Source organism: Amia ocellicauda, chromosome 10, assembly GCF_036373705.1.
Source record: "Amia ocellicauda isolate fAmiCal2 chromosome 10, fAmiCal2.hap1, whole genome shotgun sequence".
Classification (NCBI taxonomy): Eukaryota; Metazoa; Chordata; class Actinopteri; order Amiiformes; family Amiidae; genus Amia; species Amia ocellicauda.
This window is the reverse complement of record NC_089859.1, coordinates 21,436,733-21,461,833: the sequence shown is the minus strand read 5'-3', so window position 1 is coordinate 21,461,833 and position 25,101 is coordinate 21,436,733. Positions and strand designations below refer to the sequence as shown.

The window sequence follows — 25,101 nt, the reverse complement described above, 5'->3', positions numbered from 1 at the left end:
GAGCATGTAGTGTGGCATTTAGGATTGAACCATTTCAATGCCCTATACCAGTGCTGCCTAAACCCAATCCAACAGGTTTTATACGTAACCTTTAATTATCAATTTCTAAACACCTGGAACCATTTCAACTTGATCAATTAAGCAGGCAATTTGTCAAAGCAAGTCCTGTAGAGATTTCGGATAAAGAAAATTAACATCCCTTTCCAGCCCTGAATGACCAGAATTCCCTTAACCGAGCATGTTAATTGCTTAATTGATCAATAACTTCCATGTGGTCCCAGTCTGTTGAAATTAGCAATTTAGAGTGACTGAAAACCTACTGGATAGGGGCTCTGCAGGCCCATGTTTGGGCACCCCTGCCCTATACCATATTTAATGGTAAGGTCCTACACAGGTTTAGCAGAGGAACTGTAAATAGCAAGAGAGTGACAGAACAGAGGTGAGGTTACCCGGCACGTAGCGCACGACCCTAACTACCTCAGCAAATACAGGCCCGTTTTATCTGGCAGCACAGATGAGAACCTGACATACAATTAACGACCTACAGCATATCGACACAATGACACTGAACGAACACAGACGAGACTGACTGAGCAGAAGTGCTGACGTGACAGATAAGAGTCTGCACAACTGGTGAAGTATACACCCCATTTTCAGAGGTTCACAACCTCCAGGAGACAAATTAAAAAGAGAAAATCAAACATTAAAAGGATACAGTTCTAATCTAAAACTATTCCATTTGTCTATTTTACAATAACAGAAACTGATGATCGTACTTCAAAGTCAAATGTGAAAATGTAGCCCAAGTACTCGGACTCGGCCCCGCTTCTGAAACGAGTTCGGACTTTTCTAAGGACACCTGTCGAGTCTCCGAACAAAAACAGGCAGGTCTGGACGCGATCGGTTTCTCTCCTAGTTTTTCTATCATTTGTACAGCAGCACAAAAGACGGCAGACTAGGTTTTTACACACAAAAACGCATCATACAAAAGGTATGACTACAGCTGAGGAACATGAACCCTGGAAACCGCCGGGAAGAAAGCAGATCCCTTCGTGGGCGGTTTTGAGTCGGGAAAGAGTATTGGAAACTGGAAACAGAAACTCGAGACAGATTTGGCTTTAAAAAGAGGTGGATTCTTCTCCGTGCAAAAACCGTGGCTTAAGGTTTGTCGTTTGAGATTTCAGTAAATAGCTTTCAGTGTGTGTGTGATTCTGCACACTGAAACATACTTCTGTCAGAGCAGCAAATAATTCATTTTTCTTTTAAAGTTAAATCCCCTGGACTCGCAACACGTCTCTCACGGCTCAGATCGGTCACAGGGAACGTACCACTGCTAATGAAAACCTGACACCGTGCCAATCAGTTCCACACAAATAAGAGCCGCAGTAAAGCCACGATTAAGTGCCTTATTAATGGGCTTTGGGGGGCTGCTGCTGCTTTGAGCGGGGGGACATGGAGTGAAGTCATCACGATTAAGGAGGGTCCTGGCAGGTAGAGAAAGCTTTCAATGGGAGAAAACTGGACGAAGGAAAGAGGTTAATTCACAAAACAAACCCACGCTGGTCAGACACACAGGGAGATTCAGGAGAACAGACGTTCACTGTGTCGTCCTGCAGATTCCTTATGTTAAGGTTCTATGGGCCTACTGTGTTTTTGCTGAAAACATTTAAACATACAAGTACAAATATAGATTAAAAGCAAGGGTCACACGACTGTACGAGACCCCGGACCGGGACCCACCTGCGTCTGGCTGCCGGTGGCCGCGTGGTTCCCGTGCAGCAGCGAATGGTGCTCCTTGTCTTTGCTGTGCCGGCTGCCCTGCTTGCTGCGCTGAAGCTGCTGCCGAAGCTTTGCAATCTGCTGGGGAGAGGAGAGGGAGGCCCTTAGCGCGGCACAGGGACGGACCGGAACTCGCAAACTGGACTCTAAACGGTTACGATCCCCCCCCTGCCGCACACACACAATGGCGCTGGGAGGCCGCCTGCAGCTCAACAACAGAGACCCACGACTGCAGCTTTACAGTTCCTTCCAGGGCAGGAGCAGGAGATCTTTATGTCGCCGTCGTGCCACCAGGTGGTGCCATGTTCTCTGCGCAAATCCATCAGATAATAGAAACGCACAGACCATTGAAACGCTTAAGGTGCATAAATTATCTCGCACACTCTGAGGGAGAGCAGGGGACTCAACACAAAGGGGGTCTCTGGCCGCAGATGTGTGTCACACACAGTGCTCTCCTCTGGATATTATACCTTTTTAGATTGTATTTTTCAGATGACTGCTTTAAGTGGCACACTCTCTCCCCGGCCACGGAGAGGAGACGGATATTAGACTCGTGTGAACGTCCGTCTGAATAATGAGAGACGTCAGAGGCTATCGCTGGCACTGTGAAGCAGATACTACCAAGGCTTTGGTTTCATAATAGCCATTGTATAGTACCGACTCACAGGCCGGAGGATTGGAGGAGCAAGAACCCCAACCTGGTTGCAAAGCTGTTACTAGTACAGACAACAGACCATTAACTCAGTACTGCAGAGGGACAGCCAAGACATAGTAAATACATCAGCTCATCATTGTAGGTTTATGATTATTCTTACTAATACTATTACTGTAAAAACTATTACTATTACTACTTTTCCTCAAGATTAACCACCTCTTTCACACACGGTTTAAATGCTCTGTTATATTCCTAACCGACACCGGCCTTCGAAACGTGATTCGATATCTCAAACAAAGACAAACTGTAAAGGCAGGGGCTTATCTGCGTTTCTCGACCGCACTTATCTGGTGTAAACAGTGGTACACTTCGGCATGGTCTGTTTAGATTCCCCGACATGCTTTCAGTGCCTTTCCAATTCAGCCAGAACAAGTCCGGGCACGTCTCTCTCTCGGGAAAGAAGCGAGCGAGATTTCACCCTCCACGACTTCTGCCATAGTAACACACAGTGCGTCCGGTAAAACAGATGATCGATGGGAAGACTGCAGGGACAGAACCAGCGCTTACAGTTAAAAGCCTTGTGGAGAACGTACCGTCACGTTCTGCTGCTAATGACCGTCACGGTCGATTAAAAGCAGAAACTGAGAAGTATAGCACCTGCCATTGCACCACAGTGACACCACAAGTGCTTTTCACAGCCACTGGCAGAATAACTAGCAGGGAGCTGAAGGTACATACATTAGTGATGCAGATATTTATTTGAAAGACCATCTATGCAGTGTCACACTCTAAGAAGAAGAAGAAAACTTTTCGTTTTTATTCTGCGACATTAAAATGGTTCTGGAATCCCTGTATTGGAAGCACACCATTAGCCCCAGAAGGAGGTACGAAGATCGGGCCACAAGTGACGGCTATCTGACAGGACCGCTAGAGCAGATACACCCACAACAGGGGCGGCCGATTACTGTATCAGTGGCCAAGGTGAGAGAGAGACGATAGACAGAGACCTTTCTTGGTCGTCACTCTGTTGGCAACACCCCCCCCGAAGGGCTCAAAGACTTGGTCACACAGGATAGTGGAAACAGACTTCAGTTTTGGTACGAGCTGCGAGCACACTGTGGTTTCGAGCTGCCCACAAACTTCAGAGGTGGAGGAGTATGGGGGGGGCAGGTTTAAAAAGTCAGTGTCTACCATTTAGATTCTTTTTTTGTTTTTTTGTTTGGGGTATTGGATTTTGATTCTATTCCTAGCACCCCCCCAATCAGGTCAACAAGATGTCATCACAGCTGGTACAGTCAGGTTTTATTTATAGACACGCTTCAGTCTTTGTCTGCTTTGATTAAGACGTCGATACACAATGAGGACACGCAATGAAATGTGAACATTGCCCCGTGGTGATCACCGTCGATCACTTACCTCCTTCAGCTGGTCAGCACTTCCCCAGGACGCTGAGCGCTGGTGCGTGCATCGCTTTTCGGTTCCTTCTTCTGTCCAACGACCGGGAGTCTGGGGGAATAAAACGAAATAGATTAAAACAAATACGCTGATGCTCAAGTCACCCAACAGTCTGTATGTGATCGGCGAAGTCATTTGACAGGAAGTGGACGCAATCGCGGTCATTTCAGTGCTTTGGCTGGTTTGCTGCACCGGCTCTCCTCCACTCTCCAAGTCAATGGGATTGTCAGAAACCCCTCCTGTGGGTCTCCCAGCCAGACGTTTGTGGGATTCAGCCCAATAGTGCAATGACTAGGCCAGATCTCAAAATGTAATAGTTTTCACATCACAATTAAAAAATACGACAAAAATACTGAATAAAATATTGCATTATGGGGGTCACTCACTCCTACGCAGAGAGTGCAGGAGAGGAGGGTGTCGCGTTCAGGGTGACAGACACACAACGCATCCTGCTCAGATGACCCGAGACAGGAGTCACAAAAACCCCATCCACCCCGATTCCTCCCCCCCAACCTCCATTCTCGCCGTCTTCACACGTGCTGCAGCAGAGGCAGAGCGAAAAGACTCGACAGCCACAAAAGCCCATGAGAAAAATCCCCACCATATTACAGAGATGAAATCAAGAGACAAATGGTGTAGCAGTATGTCTTTTTTTTTCTTTACAGTTTAGAACTGAAGATGCTGAATTCTGCCTAAAGAGGAGTGCAAAACCTCTCGTAGTACATCGGCCTTAACACGGCATGACCCCACAAAAAAAACCGCACACAATATGCTGAGTCCTTGGAAAGCACAGTGTGCGATCTCAACAGCAGCAGACTGAAAACGCTGCAGCTTTGAACATGTAAGCGTTGCTCGGACTAATCTGTGAGGGAGATAAGGTTCAATTTGACAACGGCAAACGCACAACCTTGCAAATGTTACAAAATAACCTCCTGGGTCCTATTCTGACATTAGCGTTGTGCAAAAAGCGAGGACTCCTCCGATACGCCCACAGAACGGGCACAGTGGGCAGCACCTGGCATTGCGCCCTTAGCGTACGGATCAGACTTCATAAGGAATCTCGGACGTGGGAAATGTTGTGAGCCTGTTGTTTGTGTCACGTAGCTAAACAAAAGATGCTTGGACACGTATGTAATTATGATTCATCAGTGGGAAAAGGAACATGCAAGCAAGGGAGGAAGGGAAAAAAGAGAAGAGCTCTGAAACTGACTCCTGGCTGACCTCTCGGAAGGAATGATGTTTAATGGCGAGAGCAAACGCACAAAAGACAGCCCTGAATATAGTAACTGAAAAGTGTAGACGCAGTGGAGTTGGAGAATGACTGGATGTAGTTACACAAAGGAGGCAGTGTGCGTTGGGGATCCGGAGAGCCGCATGAATGCCAACCCCGTCGCATCCAGCTGTTTTCAGTGGCACCTACGGAATTACAAGTCAGGCTTTTGCCAACAGTGTCATAAAACGGACAAAATCCTCCATTCAGCCCGCCTAAACGCTAGGCACCGTAAAGGGATCGGCCTGTAAACAAGCCTGGGCTGCAGAGGGGAAAATGTGCCATATCCTGTTAGGGAGGCTATTGATTTGTAGGATTTTTCACTCTCGTGACTATCTAGGGTCACCGCTATGGTTATGGGAACACTGAAATGGGATTTTTATTTATTTATTTTTTAACACACAAACCTAAGAGGACCGGTGGTAACGAATGCCACGTTTCATACCGAACTAGTGGCCAGAGTGTGAAACTGGACCCCGGCTGGTCATTAAATTCAGCAGTTAATTTACGCGCTTACATTTGCTGGAAATTCCCACCAAGCCAGTTCTCGACTCAATAGACCGTAGTGTTTGTTACCTTTGCGGCTTCCTGATCAGGTGACAAGCCTTTTCTTACACTGAGCGAGGATGTATGCATGCTTGTGCATTTAAATTCCCCACCGATCTGGCCGAATCAACGAGTAGGGCAGTTTCTTTTTAGTCTAACTATTTTAAAACTGCATTTAAAAGCATGAATGCTACAGTTTATTTGAGGAAGCTAACCAAAGATTCTGGTAACTGACAAAATAAAAGATCTGTTTTCAGCCACGTTGTAAATTCTCAATATATGCTCAAAAAATGCTCTTCGCAGAATCAGTTTGTGTTGTTTTTCTACGGGTTCGTATTTTACGGTTGACATATACTAGTTTATTGCTTCAGAAATCTGGAAGGCAGCGCTGTGTGCAGGTCTCCGTTTAAAGGAGATTTGACTTTGTAAATTCGCTCTGTGGCCGTGCCTTATATATCGCGAAGGTCAGCAACTTCGACAGGTAATATCTCGCAAAGATTACTCGTAAATAAATCCTGCCCCTCGGCTTTCCGTTCGCCTTGAAGTCCGACAATCCAGCGATGCCTTTCGCTTTATGACTTGCCTTGCAGGGGCGATTACTCACAGTGTCGGTACGTGTCAAGACTGAGATAGGAATATGAAAGGTAAGCCACAGGAAATGGGGGTTGATGTTGCGCTGTAGCATTAAGAGAAAAGAATTTGCAGTGCACTGAACGCCTCCTGAGTGGCAGCGCATCAAACTGTGCGAACAGCATAGAGGAGCGGATGGTTGCGTACGGCAATGCATGCTGGGATAGCAGCTGCTAAATAAATTAAAAATAAACCTCACAAATTCCCTTTTTTTATTTGCTCTGTAATTTACAACATTCATGCTAAACTAAAAGAGTACTAGAAAGGGAAAATAGGTCTTACAACTCAGAAGGATTGGTCACACAGGAAATCGTTAACCAAATGAAAACCAAAACAAAGAAAAGGTTTCTTATGAGAGAAAAGTTACACTATTAAAATAAGCAGTTTTAGATCAAGTGGAAAATGATGGGTTTTCGTTTTAGACTTAATTCCACATATGGATGCTAGTAATGCTGCAGGGTTGTCGTACAAGGCCTTTGTTGAGAAACACAAAGACTGTTAGGAAAGCACGCTTCAAGGATCTAGCCCCTGTGTGCCTCAAAGCACATCTGCACCTTAGTGCTACTGAAGCAGGGCCAGGAATTAAGGAAACAATGGGATACGCTTTCCTCTGGCATGACACAGCAGACACTGTCCTCAGCGCTCGACTTTCCCCAAGAAAACCAAGCCAACGTACTGAAGCAAGACAGTTCAGGAGGAAAAGACTGGACCAGTTATCTTGGGACCTGAAGAACCTGTACTGTGAAACTGAGGAGTTCAGTCACGCAAACCCAGCAGAATACGACCGCAGTTCCGTGAAAAATTCGATCGATGTCAGTGGCTCTTTGGAAAACATTTGAAGGTTTGCTGCACAAGCCTGAAACAACTTTTATTGCAAGCGGCAATAGTTCTGGTGTCAGCAAAAACCACAGACGACACTGTTGCCACACCAAGGTTAGCATGTGTTACTCATGCAAGTCTTGGCACACAACACAACAAGAACCAAAATCTATAATGCACCACCGTTTAGACGGACCTGAAATGTGTGAAGTCTAAGAATAATCGGCTTACTGTGCTCGTGAGGGCTGGGCGCTTTATAGAAATGCGAGAAAGTGCAACAAATAAGAGAAAACTAAGCTCACACAATAGTACAGACTGATGAACACAACTGCGTGTAGCCGTCTTGCTACAAATGTGCATAATTTCATGGAAGTGCCGTCTATGATCAGGCATTGAAAGTAAAATTTACAAGTTTGTGCTGGAAAGAAAAACTACAAACTTGTTTCAACCCAGTTTCAATCCAGACCCATTGAGCAATCGGATCCCAGTTTGGTTCCTTTCTGTCAGTAAGCTACAGCAAAATTACTTTGGCAAAATGTCAAAAAGTTCCCCATGGTTTTATTATTTTTAATAAACCTGTTCTTTCTCCACCGCCAATGCTAATCAGAACACATCAGACCGAAAACAACTTCGGTTAAATAGTTTATTTCCTCGTATTTACTTGTTTGTTTGGTTTCTAAGCCGACGTTCTCACCCAGCGCAACTTAATTTTCACACAAAAGCAAAGCTTTTTCCTCGAGCACAACTAAAGCAAGAGATTAGGTTCGATTTAAGCTTTTTACGGTTAAGATTCAGAAAATTCTGGTAAAAAAAAAAAAAGTGGAAATTGGTGGTCTGTGAAACAGGTTTAACAATTCTCATGGCTCTGATGTGTTTATTTGTTTAACACATTCTTAACATCCTTCACTCGACAGTAACACAGTCTATCACTACAGTTTGTCTCCAGTGTGGCTGATCTAGGACAGAACACACACACCGGATAGCACGCCGCTCGGCAGGGACATGCAGTTCTGTCGAGAAGGTGCTGGCACTGAAGCTGGGCAGGGGGATGGAAACAGTCACTGGTCAACGAAGCTCACAAATCTTACAATGAATCACTGAAACCCCAACCATAATTCTGCCCAATTTACACAAGTATGCAGATTTTATATTTTTATAAATGCATGTCCTAAGATTAGAAACTGTGTGCTCCAAAATAATGAACACTGGAGTTCAGCAGGAACATTATGAATGGGGGTGGAAATCAATTAGAAAAATCAAGGTTTCCAATATCTTCAGTACCAGTGGGCTATTTTATACCAGCAAAAACACCCCAGAAGAAAACATTTTAAATATTAGTCGATGCACTTTAATACCCTTGCAAAATGATTCCTGGTTCAGTAATGAACGCCTTGACAAATGCAGCTATATTTACACACTGACACAATCCTCAAGCACCAGTGTGTGTCTCTCTTCTCCCCCAGCCTGCAGCCGGCGGCCTGGTCCATTATCCCCCTCTCCTCAGTAATCTCAGTATACAGATCTCCATTCAGAGAATTCAATGCAGCCCTCTGCCACGCCTGCAGCAAAACGGCATGAATTCCTCATCCCATTCAGCGCAGTGGCTGGATCCTACCTGGAGACATGCCCCCAACAGCTACATCTATTGTTTTGTGTGACTAATATGCATCTGCATATTGATAAGTTATCCACAACTGAGTGTGGCACCTTGGAATTAAAACACAATTATAATCTCTTCACTGATCATAATGAGATAGAAAGTTAGCCTGGCTGAAGTGTCATTTGAATTGCAGCATGCCCATGTCCAATGTATATGCATTTTTTAAAAATAAAAACACACATTTGCAGTAACTGAAGGATAAACAGTAGAGTAAAGGGAATTGATTGCACGAAAGCTCTTCTTAGACAAAGAAGGTGTTGAATGCACTCTGCACAACAGGATGCTTGTGGTTGCATCAATAATACGTGATGCAATTTGACAGATACAAATTGACCTTCAGCAGCACAAATGGCCCAAATTACCTATATTAGTACAAAAATAACAATGAAACGTCACACTAAAAACACTTGTGGAGATTGTTTTCTGAAAGACAATGAAACTTATTGCATAATATTTACATGAAACAAACCATGTAACATCACACCCAATAAAACCAATTTTAAACTCCGTTCAAGAAACTCCACAATGTATCTGTGTGTTGCTCAGAGCTAACAACCCTCCACGGAATGCAAAAACACAAGGCTGGAATAATTACACAACAGTTCCTCAGTACAAAAAGCAACAAAAGCAAAAGCTGAAACCAGATCCTGTAACGCATAAACAAACCCGTTGCCAGCAGGTTATACAATTACTTCTCTCTACACACATCCTACAACGAAGACAGACTTCTGATAAGATCTCAGATCGTATCACGGTTCTGTATCAATTGACTTATGACAATATTGAGAGAGTCTCTTACGCCCAACAGACAAAGAAAACAAACTGACCGACTCATTATATAGGGTAATCCCCGGTGAAACAATATAGAGAACTTTATTATTTCGTGGCCTACACACAAATTAAAAACAATAACTGGTTTGTGACTACTTCCAAACCGAACGCCAAGTTTTCTGCATTCATTTCCTGTTTTTAAATCAAATACACACAATGTCTGAGGGGGAAACACCCCAAGCCAGTGATCAAACTCATGCAAAAGTCTCTCCTCTGTGCATTTCAGTCAAACTAAGAAAGACATCACTAGCCTAAATAGTGTCCAATCACATGGGGTGTTTCCTCATCAAATGATGACCTTTGTTTCAAATTCATTGCACTGCTTTCAAACACAAAAGCAAGGGAATCAATTTTCTACAAAACTACATGACAAAACACAGTAAATAGACCTACTCTCACACACGGCCTAAACTAACTGGTGGGACCGGTTTGGACTGTTTTCACCGCACCACGCCACACCACACGTTAGTTACTATGGCTGCCTCCGGTACGACAACACGGGCAAATTCAAATCGGAAAAGCTGTGGGCCTCTAACGAAACACCGATGCTTTACATATCACAACGTTCGGCCTCAGAAAAGAGCTGTGTTTTTGAAATGTATTTTCGGAGACTGAGGGGAGAAAAAAAAAAAAACACCCAGTCTATAATTACACCGAGAACGCCTTTCACACACTGCCAGGGTACAGTAGTGCAAGCGATATTTTGCTGATTGGCAGCACGAGGAGATACAGAATTGGCCTTCGCTGAAACAGAGTCCTTGACACGGCAAACACAAAGCCGCAACTGATAGCAGATGACGGCTTGCTCAGCTACACAACCAGGAAAACGAGCTGCAGCTGTCAAACTGAAAAAGTTATTTATTAGATATTAAAAAGGAGGGTGAGAAACCTACTTCCTCCGCTTATCTGATCGCAAGGGTGCGTGAAGATAATTAACACACAATCGACACATACCATCTTTTATCTGCAGACTATAAATACCCATATCACAAGCGAGAAATAAAATAAAAACTCGACCTCGAAATACTGATGTAACTATTTATTTATCCATTTTTTTGACCATGTTAAGAGCGTGAGGTGACAGGAAAAAGATAACTTTAACTGTAGTTTTTTTGGAAAACTAGCCCTCAAATATCGGTATCAGGCGGCACACACAACTCCTTCCAAGCAATGCTTTCTCTATAGTCCAGTCGACAAACACACCGGCCATAAAAACAAAACACAAAATATATAAAGTCTATGAAGTATGAGAAAATGTGTACAGATCATGTGTTCAGTGCGGTTCACCACATGACCTGAACACAGAGCTGACCGTGTAAAATGTTGCGTAAAACCTGGAGTGCCACAGACGATTGGAGATTGTGTGTGAAGCGTTTTTGTTTCTTGCATGATCTACTTTCTCTTCAGATACAATTCTAACAAGCTCCTCGATGCAAGGAGAGTGGAGGGGGGTACAGGTCTGTATGTTCTTTAAGAAACTATTCATTTTAACCCTTCATAGAAACTTCTAGGCTCCACAGCTTGCCTTGGGATGCGTCGGTCCTCTGGAACTCATTACACAAAGCTGAAGGGGATTTCCTTGTCCGACCCCTAAACGCAGGCAGATGTGGGACCACATCAGCACGTCAGAGAAACATGGGGAGTCTAAATCAATTCTATGCTTTGAAGTGCCTTTCCTACCTACGAAAAAACACCAAAAGCCATACTGACACTTGAGTCGAAACTGTGCAAAACCGTCCTCCAGCTTTAGATGTGAAAGATATCCCAAAACCACACGGGGATGAATGGAGATGCACGGTGAACTGCGCTCACTCTGAGGTTTTCTGGACAGTATCGCAGCCTACGCAGTTTCGGTTTATGCGTGCATTGAGGAACTGTGACATTTATGCGGCAGAGTATCAATTGTACTGAAGGTGATGTCTGGAGAATCGGATTAAGTAATAAAACTGTTTCACGTTCACATCCCGTGCACTCTTATTAACACACGTATATGAAAGTTAAGTAACAGCGATGTGTAAATACACAGTCCGTGATTCTGAGCTGCTCTTAAATTGCTTTTAAAATCACAAAAGATTCTTAACTCAGAACAACAACCAACAACAACCCTTAAAAATTCTAATTTCCAATGTGGAGATCTTTAAAAAACAAAACAGGTCATTGCCTAACTAGTTGTATTATTAGCCAAGCCTTGAAACATGTTTAACTATACTCTCTCTCTGGCTTTATGAAAGAGGAACAGAGTGGGGCTGTCAATAAAGCTCTTCGAGGAGTTCCTCCACATTATCTGTTGGGAAATATTGTAATTATTTTCCATCACGAGAGCAGCTGTGACTACGTGTGTTGATAATGACAACATGAAGTGACAGTTACAGTATGGACTCAAACACAGGCGAACCATTGTTGTATCCGAACTCACGTCATCGATTACTTATTTCTACGTGTGTTCGATAGCATGGCGCACACTGGAAGACATGCGGTACCACAGATATCAGCGTTCAGACCGTTTCCCTGTCTATCGTCGTATGAATATCATGAAGCCGAGGTTCTCACAACACCGCCGCCCTTTCGCTTTACTGTTTATTGAACAAGTAAAACTGTGAAAGCGCCAATTAATATTTACAGTAATCATTCATTTACTCCCGACGCCCAGAGTGTTGTTATTGAAAGCAACGGACACGCAAACCCACGGACAGCATGGCGTCCCAGACGCCCGTCTCCACAGCTCTCCCCCACGGGCGCGTCTGCTGAGCGCACAAAGACAGGCAGGTGTCGAGGCGGTGGAGGAGAACAAGGCGTGTTCGGGGGTCTGTCCTCAGGGGTCCGTTACCTTTTCACTGTGGAAAACGTTCTCTCAACTTTGATCATTTCAAACACAGAGAAAGGCTGGGCAGTCTTTTTGTTCATTTAATCTTAAGCTGGGTATTCAGTGCCCCCCCACCCCCTATGTTCTGTGTGTCGAGGAGTATCTTGCTACACCCATGCGGAGGAATATGTTTTCATAGGTTTTATATACATACAGTCAGGCTCTCTGACCTGTCTTTGTGGTTTTGCATAAACGCAATCAGAACTACATTTATTTATCAAAGTATAAAAAAAAACATTTCACAGAACAAAGAACTATTTCCAGGGAAGTAAAAACAATCACTCGCCAGACAGGAGAGACAGCAGACGCTGCCTGGGAAACAAACCACGTCCACAAACGGAGACACACAACCATTTTGTCAGCGATTATCAGCGGCCGAACCGTCAATCAACCCGATTCAGTCCGAGGTTGACATTCCTTACACACACGGTCGCGGGGTCTCAGTGGGGGCGAGTGTGGCGGTGTGCTGTGGGGGTCGGAGGTTACCTGCGTGGATTTGTCTTTCATGCAGGAGGGGTAGTGCACGTGGGGGTCCCGGGGCCACTGTCCGGTGAGGTAGGGCCCCGTGATCGTGTCCAGGGAGGAGGTCCGTCGGATGGTGTTGGCTGTCCGGATCTGCTGCGACTTCGCTCTCTCAACTGTGGAAACGAGGGGGGGAAACACAGTTGAAGCGCAGAGATAGCATCACACATGGACTGAGAGGCTCTTCCGTCCCTCTGCTTACTTACAAACACCCCCCCATGCTGCCTCCCCACTCACTCTGTTACCTTAACAGGGACCGAGCTCGTCTGGATCGCAGACGGACTTAAAATAGATCAAACAGCAGCTACGTCTGCCCTTATAAATCTCAACGGCAGCCTCTTATTGGCTCCCCAGACATCAGCCATTTCCCCCAAGGTGCTGCCGGACAACAGCCCTCAAATAAGACCAGGACGAGGTTTGAACCCACGTCCCCCAGTGCCAACGAGATCTTTCAACAGCCCCTTCAGTGGCAAGAGGAGGAGGCTCTGAAAACAGCAGCCTGGCCTCAGTAATGGCACTGTTATTGAATTAGCACATCTAGCCTGTGTATTGAGTTTCGTTTCCTTTTTTTTTTTTAATATCTCGTGCAGCAGGAAACTTACAACACCCAGAAGTATGAAAATAATTACGCAGCGGGAAATGGGAAGAAGGCACTGGTTCTCCAACGCTTTGGTCTCTGGGCTCTTCTGCAGCTGTCCTTATGACCTGCACCCCTCCACCCCCTCGCTCACACACCTCTGACTAACCTGTCATTAACACACGGGGGGATTGGCACAAGACTAATAAAATCTATAAACTGAGGCGGTTTGTGAATCATTATAAATCTGTGAATGATTTTAAGTCTACAACATGCATCTCCTAAGTGCCCAGTGACAGCTTTTTACGACCATCGAACACAGCAACGTATGAATCAAAGATTGTCTCTCTCATCAAGGGACAGATTCAACAGATTTCTTTATTTCCAAGTTCTGAGACATGCATCCAAAAATATTTTGTACCTCTGCTTCTTAGATCTTCGTAGCGAGAGTAAATCGCCCCTCCAGGTGTCCCATTCAACATTTCTGAGCAGAACATCTTCCAGTTTTTCCTCTCAACCAGCAGGACATGTGTATACGGCAAATTCTAATACCACACTATTGTGTGGCTCCATTTAGACTTGCATGTGGCACCCTAGTCATAATGCACAATCACCTCAGTGAGGATAAAGCACTGTAGTATCGCCCAGTCCAGAGCAAATCATCATTTGACACTGAAGCAAGATTTCTAATTAGAGCACAGTAGAACAGAAATAGCCACAGCGGCTCAAGGGAATGTGTGTGTCCTCAGAATGACATATTCCCAGTGAAAACACATCTTAGACAAAGGCAACTGTATGCCACAGAGAGGCGTTTTCACTCAGAGGGCCTACATAATTTTGTAAGAATGGGCCGTCAGTCGTAATTCTAGAGATGGGCTTAATCTTACGACAGTCCCAGCGAAATTGGCCCTTCGAATAAAAGGCCGCCTGCCACGGTTGACCAAACAGGATGGGTTTCTAGGCACTGGACTGTAATCGCAAACAAAGCAGGGCTGGGTGCCAGGAGATGGCTGACGTCTCCTCCTCTGCACACCTTGAGCACACAGCTGAGGACGAGTAACCATAATAGAGACCGACGGAGGAGCATTTCAGACCAGTCAAGTGTACAAGCCCAACAGTAACAACAAATAACAAACATAATATAAAAATGGAAGTGCGTATAGCAGTGGATATTACAATTATGACTAGCGTGTTCCTTAAAATATGCCCAGAAGAAAAAAAACAAGGACACAAATTCATGCATGCAACAGAAAAAACACTCCCATGAAGCCCTGGCAATCCACCAGACCACTTATTTATTTCCTTTTTCCCCAAGGAAAGGGGTTTGCTGGCCAGTAATGCAGACGGGATCCACAGAAAAACTGAAAACAGAAAACGTATATATATACACTGTACACAGTTTCACATCCCAGCTGCACCCAACCGCCATTAAATCTAAAGCACTTTCAATTGCTTTGTGTTACAGTAAAGCCATTTATGCATAAGCAGTGCTTTAGGTTTTAGCTAGGTGAAGAAAAACACCTCATTAGTGCAGCGCGAGCCGGAACAGAGGAAGACCGCCATGCCGGGGGGGAAATATCTTGTAATCCTGGCACACAAACCGGACCTTTCACGGGCCAATCAGAGAGCTAACGGGTGGTACTGCGAGACTAGACTGTTTTTATTTTTTTAGGTTTCAATTCAAGCTTTCTGCTCATGAGTGGAGCAGAGGCTCTGGACTTATAAGTGGAGGCCTGTGTTCAGATCTTAGGTGAAACAGTAGAGCAGATTTCCTCAGTACAAACCTACCTGCTCAAAGGGGTTCCCATGTTAAGTTACTTTGGATAAAAGCATCAAACAATGACTAATGGTAATAATTTAGGTCTATGTGCTGTAGAGGAAAAAAAAAAAAAAAAAAAAAAAAAAAAAAACTCATTGGAAAGAAATGTTCAGCAACATACAGAGCCAATTTTAAATGCATAAATAAAAATAATTCGATAAGTAAGAACTGAGAATGAGGTCTGACACACACGGGAAATCATTGCTAACTTTATTTAACAAACTAACCTAACTATTACACAACAGAGCACGAATACTCTATGGATTGATGCCACAAGTCCTCGTCCATCCCAAACCCTGACCTGCAGTCAATACACACACATTACATAAATACACAATCAGCACAGCGAAGCAGCTTTGAGCTCTCGGCTCCAGATCTCCTCCACTCCTGCAGAGGCGGCTATGAAAGCCGTAACGGAGAACAGCTCTACAAATATGCACAGCGTACAGGAATTAGCCGACCTCTGACCCCGAATCAACAACACCAACAAACACTTCAAGGAACTCGGAGGTTTGCTCTAATCCCTCGGCTGATCCCAAGTAGAATTAGTTGCAAAAGTCTCAGAAAATACTCTGGCTAATTATTTCCTTCATGCAAAGGGTCTCTTAATTAAAGCACGTAAACATTTGACAGATCTATGGATGCGAGACACATGCAAATTAACCCAACAGAACATATGATCAACTCTTTATTCAATGAAGGACTCCCATGCCAGCGCCATGCGTGTGTCATTCTTGTGACTGCCAGTTCCACTGCTTACCCAAGGGTTAACTCCAGTCTGCCTTTCTTGTAAAGGGTGTTTTTTTTTTTTTTTGACATGACATCCTGAAAAACAATCTTGTGAACTACATCTGGCAGTGGCTCGACAGATTAAATCTTCAAAACCACAAACTCGCTTTCTTGAAGTGTTCTGGTCCCATGTCTCGGAAAATGCAAAGTGACTTACGGAGAGCAAGGCGAACCAGCATGGAAAATATAGGATGCCATTCATCACCTGAATCTCCAAAACAAACCAACAAATACAGCATGTGAGAAACAGTCTATTTATTTTGCTCTAATTGTGTGTATAGGGTTATACAAACAAATAATAATCAAAAACATGGAAGACAGAGCTTGAAAAACAAAATAAAGTGAAGCGCTAAAGCAGGAGACTCAAACATGTGCAGTAGACACCTGCTCCTTAAAAACACTTATCATTTTAAGTCTTTTGAATACCCTGTTCTTTCTATTGTCTGTGTGTTAACTGCTCTAGAAGACACTGTTTTTCACGTGGAAGATCCTCGGTGAATGCCAAAATGCGTACAAAATCAAACCAAAACTGAAGAACATTATAATTCAAGACTGAACTTCTACAAAGGTGCATTGGAAGCGTTTACCATATCGGTGCATTAGACTTTGGCTGAGAAAGCGAGTCTACATTAAAACAATATGGTTCGGCATTTTCTGTGACCTGCAAAAAAACATACCAACTGTAATCTCTTGATTGTTTCTCATCAGCTACAGCAGAGATGGAATATTTATCGAGAAACAGAAGGAGAGCAGCAGATTTTGTGCACCTCGTCAGTACGGCACTCGGTCTTCGAATTCGCCTGAATCTCTGAATCAGCGCAGATGGAAACAGTTGGTCCGCGTCCACCGCGCGCCGGTGCCAAGAGCAGACGGTTGAGAACTCGGCGGTACAGTAGACTGCTGTGACGGGTTGCCAACATACCTTCCTATGGGCCAAGAGAGTCGGGATCCAAAACTGTTTCTTTTCAGCTCTGTTCCTGCAGCTGAAATGGCACCGTCGGCACGCGGTGGTCAAATCCATTAATGCTCTCAGACGCTCGGCACAGACACCTCAGAAACACAGTTCTGTCAGCAAAACAGCGTCTTCTGTCACTAGCTGAAACCAGCGCAGTAAGAGTGTCTCTGGTTTCAGAATAACGTATCACACTATACTAACCACCAGACAAATAGGCCTTAAGGCAAGTAGGGCCTGGGTGGGAACACTATCTGCCTGGATCAATACTCACAGGATCAATAGCAAGGCAGATACCTATAGATGTTTCAGGAACATAATTTGCAGATAGGAAATGCAACCAAAATATGCAAGTTGTTTACATTTGTCTCACAGGCTGAAATTCCCTTTTGTCTCAGAGAAAATCCCTTGGCTGTTTAACACGGCAGGAAATCTTGCAAAATTAGATGTGGCAAGAAAAACAATATATCATTCTTATTTCATAACTCTTAACAAAAACAAAGTGTTTAAATTGAGATTAACTCAATTTCAAAATGAAATAAATTAATGTTCACTATCTGGATGTTTGTAAAAGTATTATTTTTAGTATTATTACAGTCTTTTTAAACAGACCCACTCAAATAAGGAGAACAAATCAATGATTAAATGGTAATTTGGATTATTCAAAGTCACAGATTTCTCTTCTGCAAAGAAAACTTAAATGATACACAGGTGAAATATATACTGAACAAAGAAAACATTTTCTTTTCCTGGAAAACACTTTAAAATTGCAGCCGCTGCCATCTCTCTCGCACTAAGCCTACTCAAAATCCATCTACACACCTTTCAATGAAAACAAAACCATTTATCTATAGCAGTGCATTTCATTCACTTGCAGATTACCAGGAGAAATGCTGCAGAACCTTTTGTAAGCAGCGAATTGTTTAAAATGCAAATAACCATCGGCCACTGATGCTCAGCTAGATGGCAGGAAATACAAAATGGCCTAAGAGCTGCCAGATCTGAAATCCAGGTGAAGAGAAAACCCCACTGTTCACCCTTTCCCCCCAGCAGGGAAACCGACTACATTTATTCAGTTTCTAACTCTGAACTGGCGCTGTAAAGCAAACAGGGAAATATACGATTTCCATCCAGCACATCTTAATTAATCAGCGATTACCAGGCCTGCTTCTGAGCATGTTAATGAATACTGCAGCACAGCACACTTACGACAGACATTATAGGAATACATAATCGCAATACTCGGCTACTCCAGAATATTGAACATCTGGTCAAAAAATATCAGGCTGCACTAAAGAGCAAAACACAGAAATGCCACTATTCATCCAGGCGGTGTCATGTGGCCTTTGGGTACAAACTGACATAGCTACACCACAGAGATAACAAGAATTAACTCTGCTATGTGGAAACAAGCAATACATACAACTGTACAAAACATTAAAGAGAGTACAGGCTACAGTATGCTAGAAAAAACATAGTATTGATTGTGTAAGTTGTGCTGGTGCAGATTTCCTTCTTACCAGACAACCTTATCCAGGGAGACTTACAATCGTTACAAAACTGACTGAGTTTAGGTTCCACATACAGAAGAACATTGAATCATTAAAGATGCTTTTTCTCTCCCAGGTTCTTCCTCACAAGCATCCCACAGTTTATAAAGCGGAGACACATGGATGGCAGGAAATCCGCCAGATCGCTGAGGGCAAGTCTTCCTAATGGCATCACTGATTATGTACGCCAGTTGTGTTCTGATCCCGGCTCTAAATCAATAATTGCTGAAAAAAATCATTGTTAAGATCTTGCCTCTCATGAAACCGTAATATATTTTTTTGACCACAGGTACAGATCAAAATACATCCATTCACACATCAGCCTTCGATACGACACTCAGCCTGGTATTTAATGTGTCTCTAACTGTATCAGTTGTGGGACTTCAGTTTGTCTCCACAATAAGAATTAAAAACTGCAAATGATAATGACTCTTTAGTGCATTAGATTAGGGTTGTTTAGTTTCACACTTTAATGAGGTTATAAAATATACCTTCCTGCGAGGAGAGATCATGAACAGACTCATCAGACTCTGGAAATGCAAAACCATAGGAAACACAAATAATTCTTTATAACTGAAGTCATCAACTGGGGAAGGGATATAAACTAATGACTTCAGTGTCGTCAGAACTGCTCTGAATGTTCACATGGAAATGAAATGATGAAGACAGCCATGTTTACTCACAGTTGATAAGAGTGGATTTACGATATTAAGTAATTACTGGATGCCCTCTTAGTATTTATGATCGGCTCTCTAAGTGAATGACCAGTCCCTGTTTTTATTTTTTTTTACCTTTCGGTTTCTTCTTCCACTTCCAATTCCACTTCCTCTATGATAAAAATAATGAACACTACAGAAGGGGCACTGGTTACAATTAACAGAAAACAGAAACCACAGCACCACTGCTTGAGCAATTGTTATCAATCATCATATTCTCAGATTAAAACGTACAAATAATATGTTCTGTTCTCCAAAAGTCCCATGTGCTCCTAGTCCATCCTGTGAAACCGACAACTCCGACACACGACCCTGCCACTCCTCCCCAGCTCAACCTGGTACGCAAAAAGTGGGCAGAATAATCGCTTAAACAACTACGAACTGAAAGTACAGAATCCAAATGTACAGATTCCAAAGATCACTGGGTAGTTTAGCCCCCAAACAAAATAGTACCGTCTAGACAAGCTCAAGCCAGGAGGCAAATATACCTTCTACCAGGATAACAGTCCGAAGTACACAGTCAAGTCTATGGCCAAACGACAAAGGACGGATAGATAGATAGATAGATAGGGGCCTAATATCCAGGTCTTAATCCAGGGATATAAGATGACAACTTCACCAGCTACCCTGAGGAGCTGGGGGGTCCACTCAAGAGTAGACAGACCTCCTTCACAGAGAAGAGGCTGAACCAATCAGAAGGCCACAGGAAGCACCATCGCATCCTAAAAAGAATGCCAACGGAGGATCTGCCAACATCTGGACTGCAAGGACACTAATCATATGTCAAAAGCGTACTGTGATCAAAAGCGATCCTGTGAGCAGGACAGCGTGCTGGTAGGAAAGTTGGCCGCAAAATAAACCTTAAATCACTTTAATTCTGGGTGAATTGACTCGATTACTGAATTACAAACAAGCAACGACCTCAATACATTAATTCATATTTAAGGTAAGGTATCCTGCATATTCGGCAAAAGGCCCCTAATCATCTTAAGGTGGCCGTTAAAGTTAATGAAGCAGCTGCGAAGCCAGCAGAACTGATCGTCACAATCTCCAATAAGCATCACTAATATGATCAGGCCGACACATTCGCCTAATGCTGTTAAACCGCTGTGGTGTTGAAGTGAAGGATTATTTTATACATTTACTGGAACTTAATCCAAACACCGAAACAAACCGGATGAGACCGTGCAGTTCTGTAAATGCCGTCTGGTTTTGGTCCCCCAGATTTACCCAAGTTTTAATGACTATCGCTCTACATTTTTAGAACACAACTGCTTTTTAAATTTGTAGCATCCATGTCTGCGTTAAATTAACTGCATTTCATTATATATTATACTGATTAAAATAGGCTGCATATATTCCACCTCAGGGGATGTCTTTCTCTAGGATGAACAAACTATCAAATACAAATCGAACATGTCAAAAGCAGCCCGTCACATTTTCGCGGTGATCTCCGATTTCACTCGCTGTCCCAAGACATTTAACGAGGCATCAGAGAAAGACAGATGAAAAGCATCTTGTCCCAAAGCCCTCGAACCCTGGAGCAGAGTGTAAATCAAATCATGATGCAGACCTGGGACACATTTCACAGTGTCCAGTTATCAACGGTGCACCGCACATAAACGAGCATCATTTGACATTCATGTTTATTTGCACTAGAAAACCTACTGAAATACACATCAATTCTAACAAAGCTGTACTTCCGAATGCTTTAATGTATGTAAACAATATGTACAAGTACTCTGAATAAAACAAAGTAATTAAAACGTCTGCATGGCTTAAATACTAATTAGAACCTAAATGGAGTTTTACAGTATCTTGTATTAATTAATATAGCATCGTTTTATTCTTGTGTGGTTTTATTTTAAATCGATTTTGTTTACAGCCGATGGTGCATAGGCATCAGAAAACATTCAAGTATGTTAATAACAACACCAAATTGAACTTGATATGGGAACATTTAAATTCCCCCCCCCCCCCCGCAAATCCCGCCAGATCCGTTTATCTAGGGGTGCAGGAATCCTAAATTACAATGGCATATGGGGATTATTGTGGCATTTGAGCACCACGGATGTCACAGTGACATTCCAGCTTTACAGGGTTGACCCTGGAGTTCACATCCTACACAACCCTGCCTGGTCCACTGTGTGGGGTCAGGAATGCAGCATCTCAATCAGACTCGTTTCACATTAAAACAACATTTGAAAACCTTGCCACCTGTCCAAGAATAAAACAGTTTTGTTTTCGCTAATTCCCTAGGGGTACACGGAGATAAATGCAACCTATCTACCTCATAGAACAGAATCAGAGCACATACATTTCTTAAGTTTAAAAGCCAAAACCACGAGGGCTGTGCCAAGAACGTACGCTTATCTGTGCCGAATTTAAAAACAGCTTCTGTTCAGTTCGTTCGTGCAGTATGGTTCCTTCCAACCATCCGCCCCGACTTCGCCTTTACAAACCTGCTCCTGGAGGGGCTTCGGGGTCACTCATATCTGGCCACGAATGGACCATGTCCCCAAGTGGCTCAATGAGGCAGAGGTCACGGGCCACACCGAAGAATGCTAGGCATGTCATTGTCACAGAAGGGCATATTTCGGTCCACACCTCCCACAGTATCCCTACATTCCTGTTGAGTCTTTGGGGAAAGAGGGGGAAGAAATACCTACGCCTGCGCAGCCGCGTCGCACTGACGCAGGAGCATCTCCAACATACAAAAATGTCGCAATGCGAAAACGGGGTTCAGAGTCCGAGATCAGAACAATGTGGTATGGGTCATCCCTGCACCCCCCACGCCCCCACACAGATTTCACAGCTGTCAGTGAAGAATGAGGTCCCGATCCCGATCCAAAAGGGTCCAGTCTGTTACTGGTCACTCATAATACCCTTTTTTCACAATAGCAAACATTTTGGACTACATTCACATTAGTGGAAAGCCGTTCATTCACAGCAGCGTCCAGAGGTCGGTGTCCAGCTGCTCTCCAGTAAATTAAAGCCCGGTGTGATATATTGCTACAAGCTCCAAACAGTAATGTACTGTACAAGCACAGCCATCGGGTTTTAATCATACATTAACTGTTCATTATATTCATTCATTATTGTGTTTGTGTGCAGGGGGGGGCACTATTCTCATTGTGAAAAATCTCTCAAAACACCTCCCAGTCATGCTGCTGTTCTTGACACTAGTTCATGGGCATAATCTTCCACTAAGATGATTTTAGGATGCCCACCTTGGTCAATATCTCCCTGACATGCATAACACATCTGACAATCTATGATACATCAGTTTAGTTAATTTATAATTCCATGCGACTGTGAAACACTCCTATCTCACAATGCATGGGGTAAATACAATTGCATTTAGACAGACTGGATAATATTGCAGTAATCAATAATACAAATATAAGTTTCCTTGGTTGGGTTGTCCTGTGAGCTGTGGGGGAGGATGCTAGGCCAGGCCTCAGGTAAACCCATCTTCTCCTGCTCTCCCTCTCTATGGTTCAGCCCGAGAAGAGCAGAGCAAAGCTGGCAACCCGGGATGAGCTCACATCCACAATCCGCTTCCTGCTACTAACACCGGGCAACTGATGCCCAGGGACGGAGTGCAGCCCCGGGATCGTAGGGTTGCAAACAGAGAGAGAGGTAGCCTTTATATGAAGCGAAACTGTATCAGCTCTGAGAAGCAGACGCTGCTGTATCCTTTACGGGGATCAATACTGCACGGCAAGGTCGCCGGCTCCGAGTCTCATCCCCATCAGACAGCTGCGCAGGACCGCCGCAGAGACCATAAAACGCGAATGGCCCCGGGCGGACACCGTAGGCATCCAGTCCAATTCACCTGCGCGCAATTAACGCACAAAACCAATTAGGCGCAGCTGGCACGACAGACCAGGTGCTCAGCGGCACGGAGTGGCGTTTAATGTGGCCACCATTCCTCCCTACCACCTTTATTTATTTAAATTGACTTAAAAAAAAACACGCATACAACGACAAATCAAGCGGTGCACGGTACCTCTGTAGACGGGCGAGTTGGGGCTCCTCTCTGGGGAGCTCCTGCTGTCTGGGGACCGTCTCTGCCTCCCGACCGAGAGCCTCCCTTCCGCGGCGGCGCTTCCCCCGGGGGCGGCCAGCAACTGGGTCGGGCTGGGAGGGCTCGGGCAGCGCGACGAGGCGGACGACGTGGGTCCCGTGTTGCTGCCAACCGAGAAGGACGATGGCGAGCGGGTCGGGCTGGGTTGGCTGCCGCGCAGGAGCTGGTAGGGGACGGTGGCCCGGATGGGCTGCAGCCGGCTGTTGACGCTGCTGACGCTGCCGGCGGCGGCGGGGGCCGAGGTGGGAGAGCCCGCATTGCTGCGCCTCATCCTCTGCTGCTGCTGCTGCTGCTGCTGATGATGGTGCGACGGGTTGGTTGTGGATGCGGACATGATGTGTACTGTCCCCCCCTTGAGGGACACAGTGGGCAGATCTCACTCAGGGCCCGGAGGATGATGAACCCGAGGGCCGGCGGGGGGGCATCGAAACTTCCCCTGGACGGGCTGGAGTTAGAGGTGTGCGTGTATCAACAACAGTTAAAGGGCCAGCGGCTTGTTTTTTTCCTTCTTCTTTGGCACATTCATAGAGGTGGCGAGCGCGTCCGCACTGCCCCAACCCCGCACGTCATCTCTGCCAGGGTCCCCCCGCTGTGCTCGCTGTCAATGGGGGCAGGTTTCGAGTTGAAGTGCCGGGCAGTGTTCCCGTCCGCAGCGCAGCCCTCCTCCCTCTGCCCGTCTTTACTCCAAATGACAGCTGCGCCGCTGCGCCCAGCCGCTGCCACAAGGGGGTGGGACACTATCATAGGCTGTGACGATCTGATTGGTGGCTCGTCCACACGGCACGCCCGACTATAGGCTGATCCGAGGACAGTGACACTAGAAGTGGCCAATAGGTTCACTGAGGTTTCCGGAAGGCGGGGCATGTGCTTCTCGTTGACAGGCTATTGGCTAAGCGGCCGCAGTGACAGGCCACATGGTAAGCGGGCCGAGCCGGAGAGTAAGGAGGCAGCGGTGCTGCGGGCTCAGCCGCTGATTGGCTGGGATTAATCTGTATTGATACTTTGGCCATTTAATAACAAAGTACGGATGTGGAGCATAAATGAGCTTTGGGATGCGGATCAGTGCACGCTTAATGAAGTGTTTAAGAGCGTACACGACTGCAGAATAATGCTGATATTGTGCAAAATGCATACCATGTACACATAATGTGTGTTAATGTAACCTCACTGTCCTGCATTAGGACTTCCTTGTTGGCTTTTTCATGGAGAGAATTTGTGATTAAAAGTAAGTTTTCTGCAAATTCCACTACTCTATCGCCTCTTTCATTCCTGTCTACAATATCCATGTTGACCAACTAAAGGTCTCATAAATATACTATTAAAAACAACGTTAAATATTGCACCAGTGTTAAATGTGAGATATTTGTAATATACTATGTATATATGGGACTCAAATTTGACATCCTCCCAAGATTGTCAGAGGTTTCAGTGCACAGAATGTTGTATATAACCACTAAAACACCTGCAGTTTTGATCAAAGTATATATTTGCTATAATAGTGCCTTACAAGGTGCCATTCTTTACATTCCCCCAGAAAGGTTTTAGAAATGTTTCATTTTTCATGAACATATATATGAG

At 44.5% G+C, this 25,101-nt stretch overlaps 1 protein-coding gene across 2 annotated transcripts in view; it reads right to left on the bottom strand.

The window, feature by feature from the left end:
- Window positions 1-24,318, bottom strand: part of glcci1a (glucocorticoid induced 1a) — a 35,228-nt gene extending 10,910 nt beyond the window's left edge. Inside the window, exons 1-4 of one of the 2 annotated variants that reach the window (XM_066715520.1) lie at window positions 23,446-24,318; window positions 12,995-13,146; window positions 3,851-3,940; window positions 1,741-1,860 (exon numbers count right to left, since the gene is read on the bottom strand). In XM_066715520.1, the coding sequence (XP_066571617.1) occupies window positions 1,741-1,860; window positions 3,851-3,940; window positions 12,995-13,146; window positions 23,446-23,857 (774 nt within the window). In that variant the 5' untranslated portion in view covers window positions 23,858-24,318. The remainder of the gene's footprint in view (window positions 1-1,740; window positions 1,861-3,850; window positions 3,941-12,994; window positions 13,147-23,445) is intronic. The other variant, XM_066715521.1, reaches the window with a different exon arrangement.
- Between the last annotated feature and the right edge of the window lie 783 nt (window positions 24,319-25,101).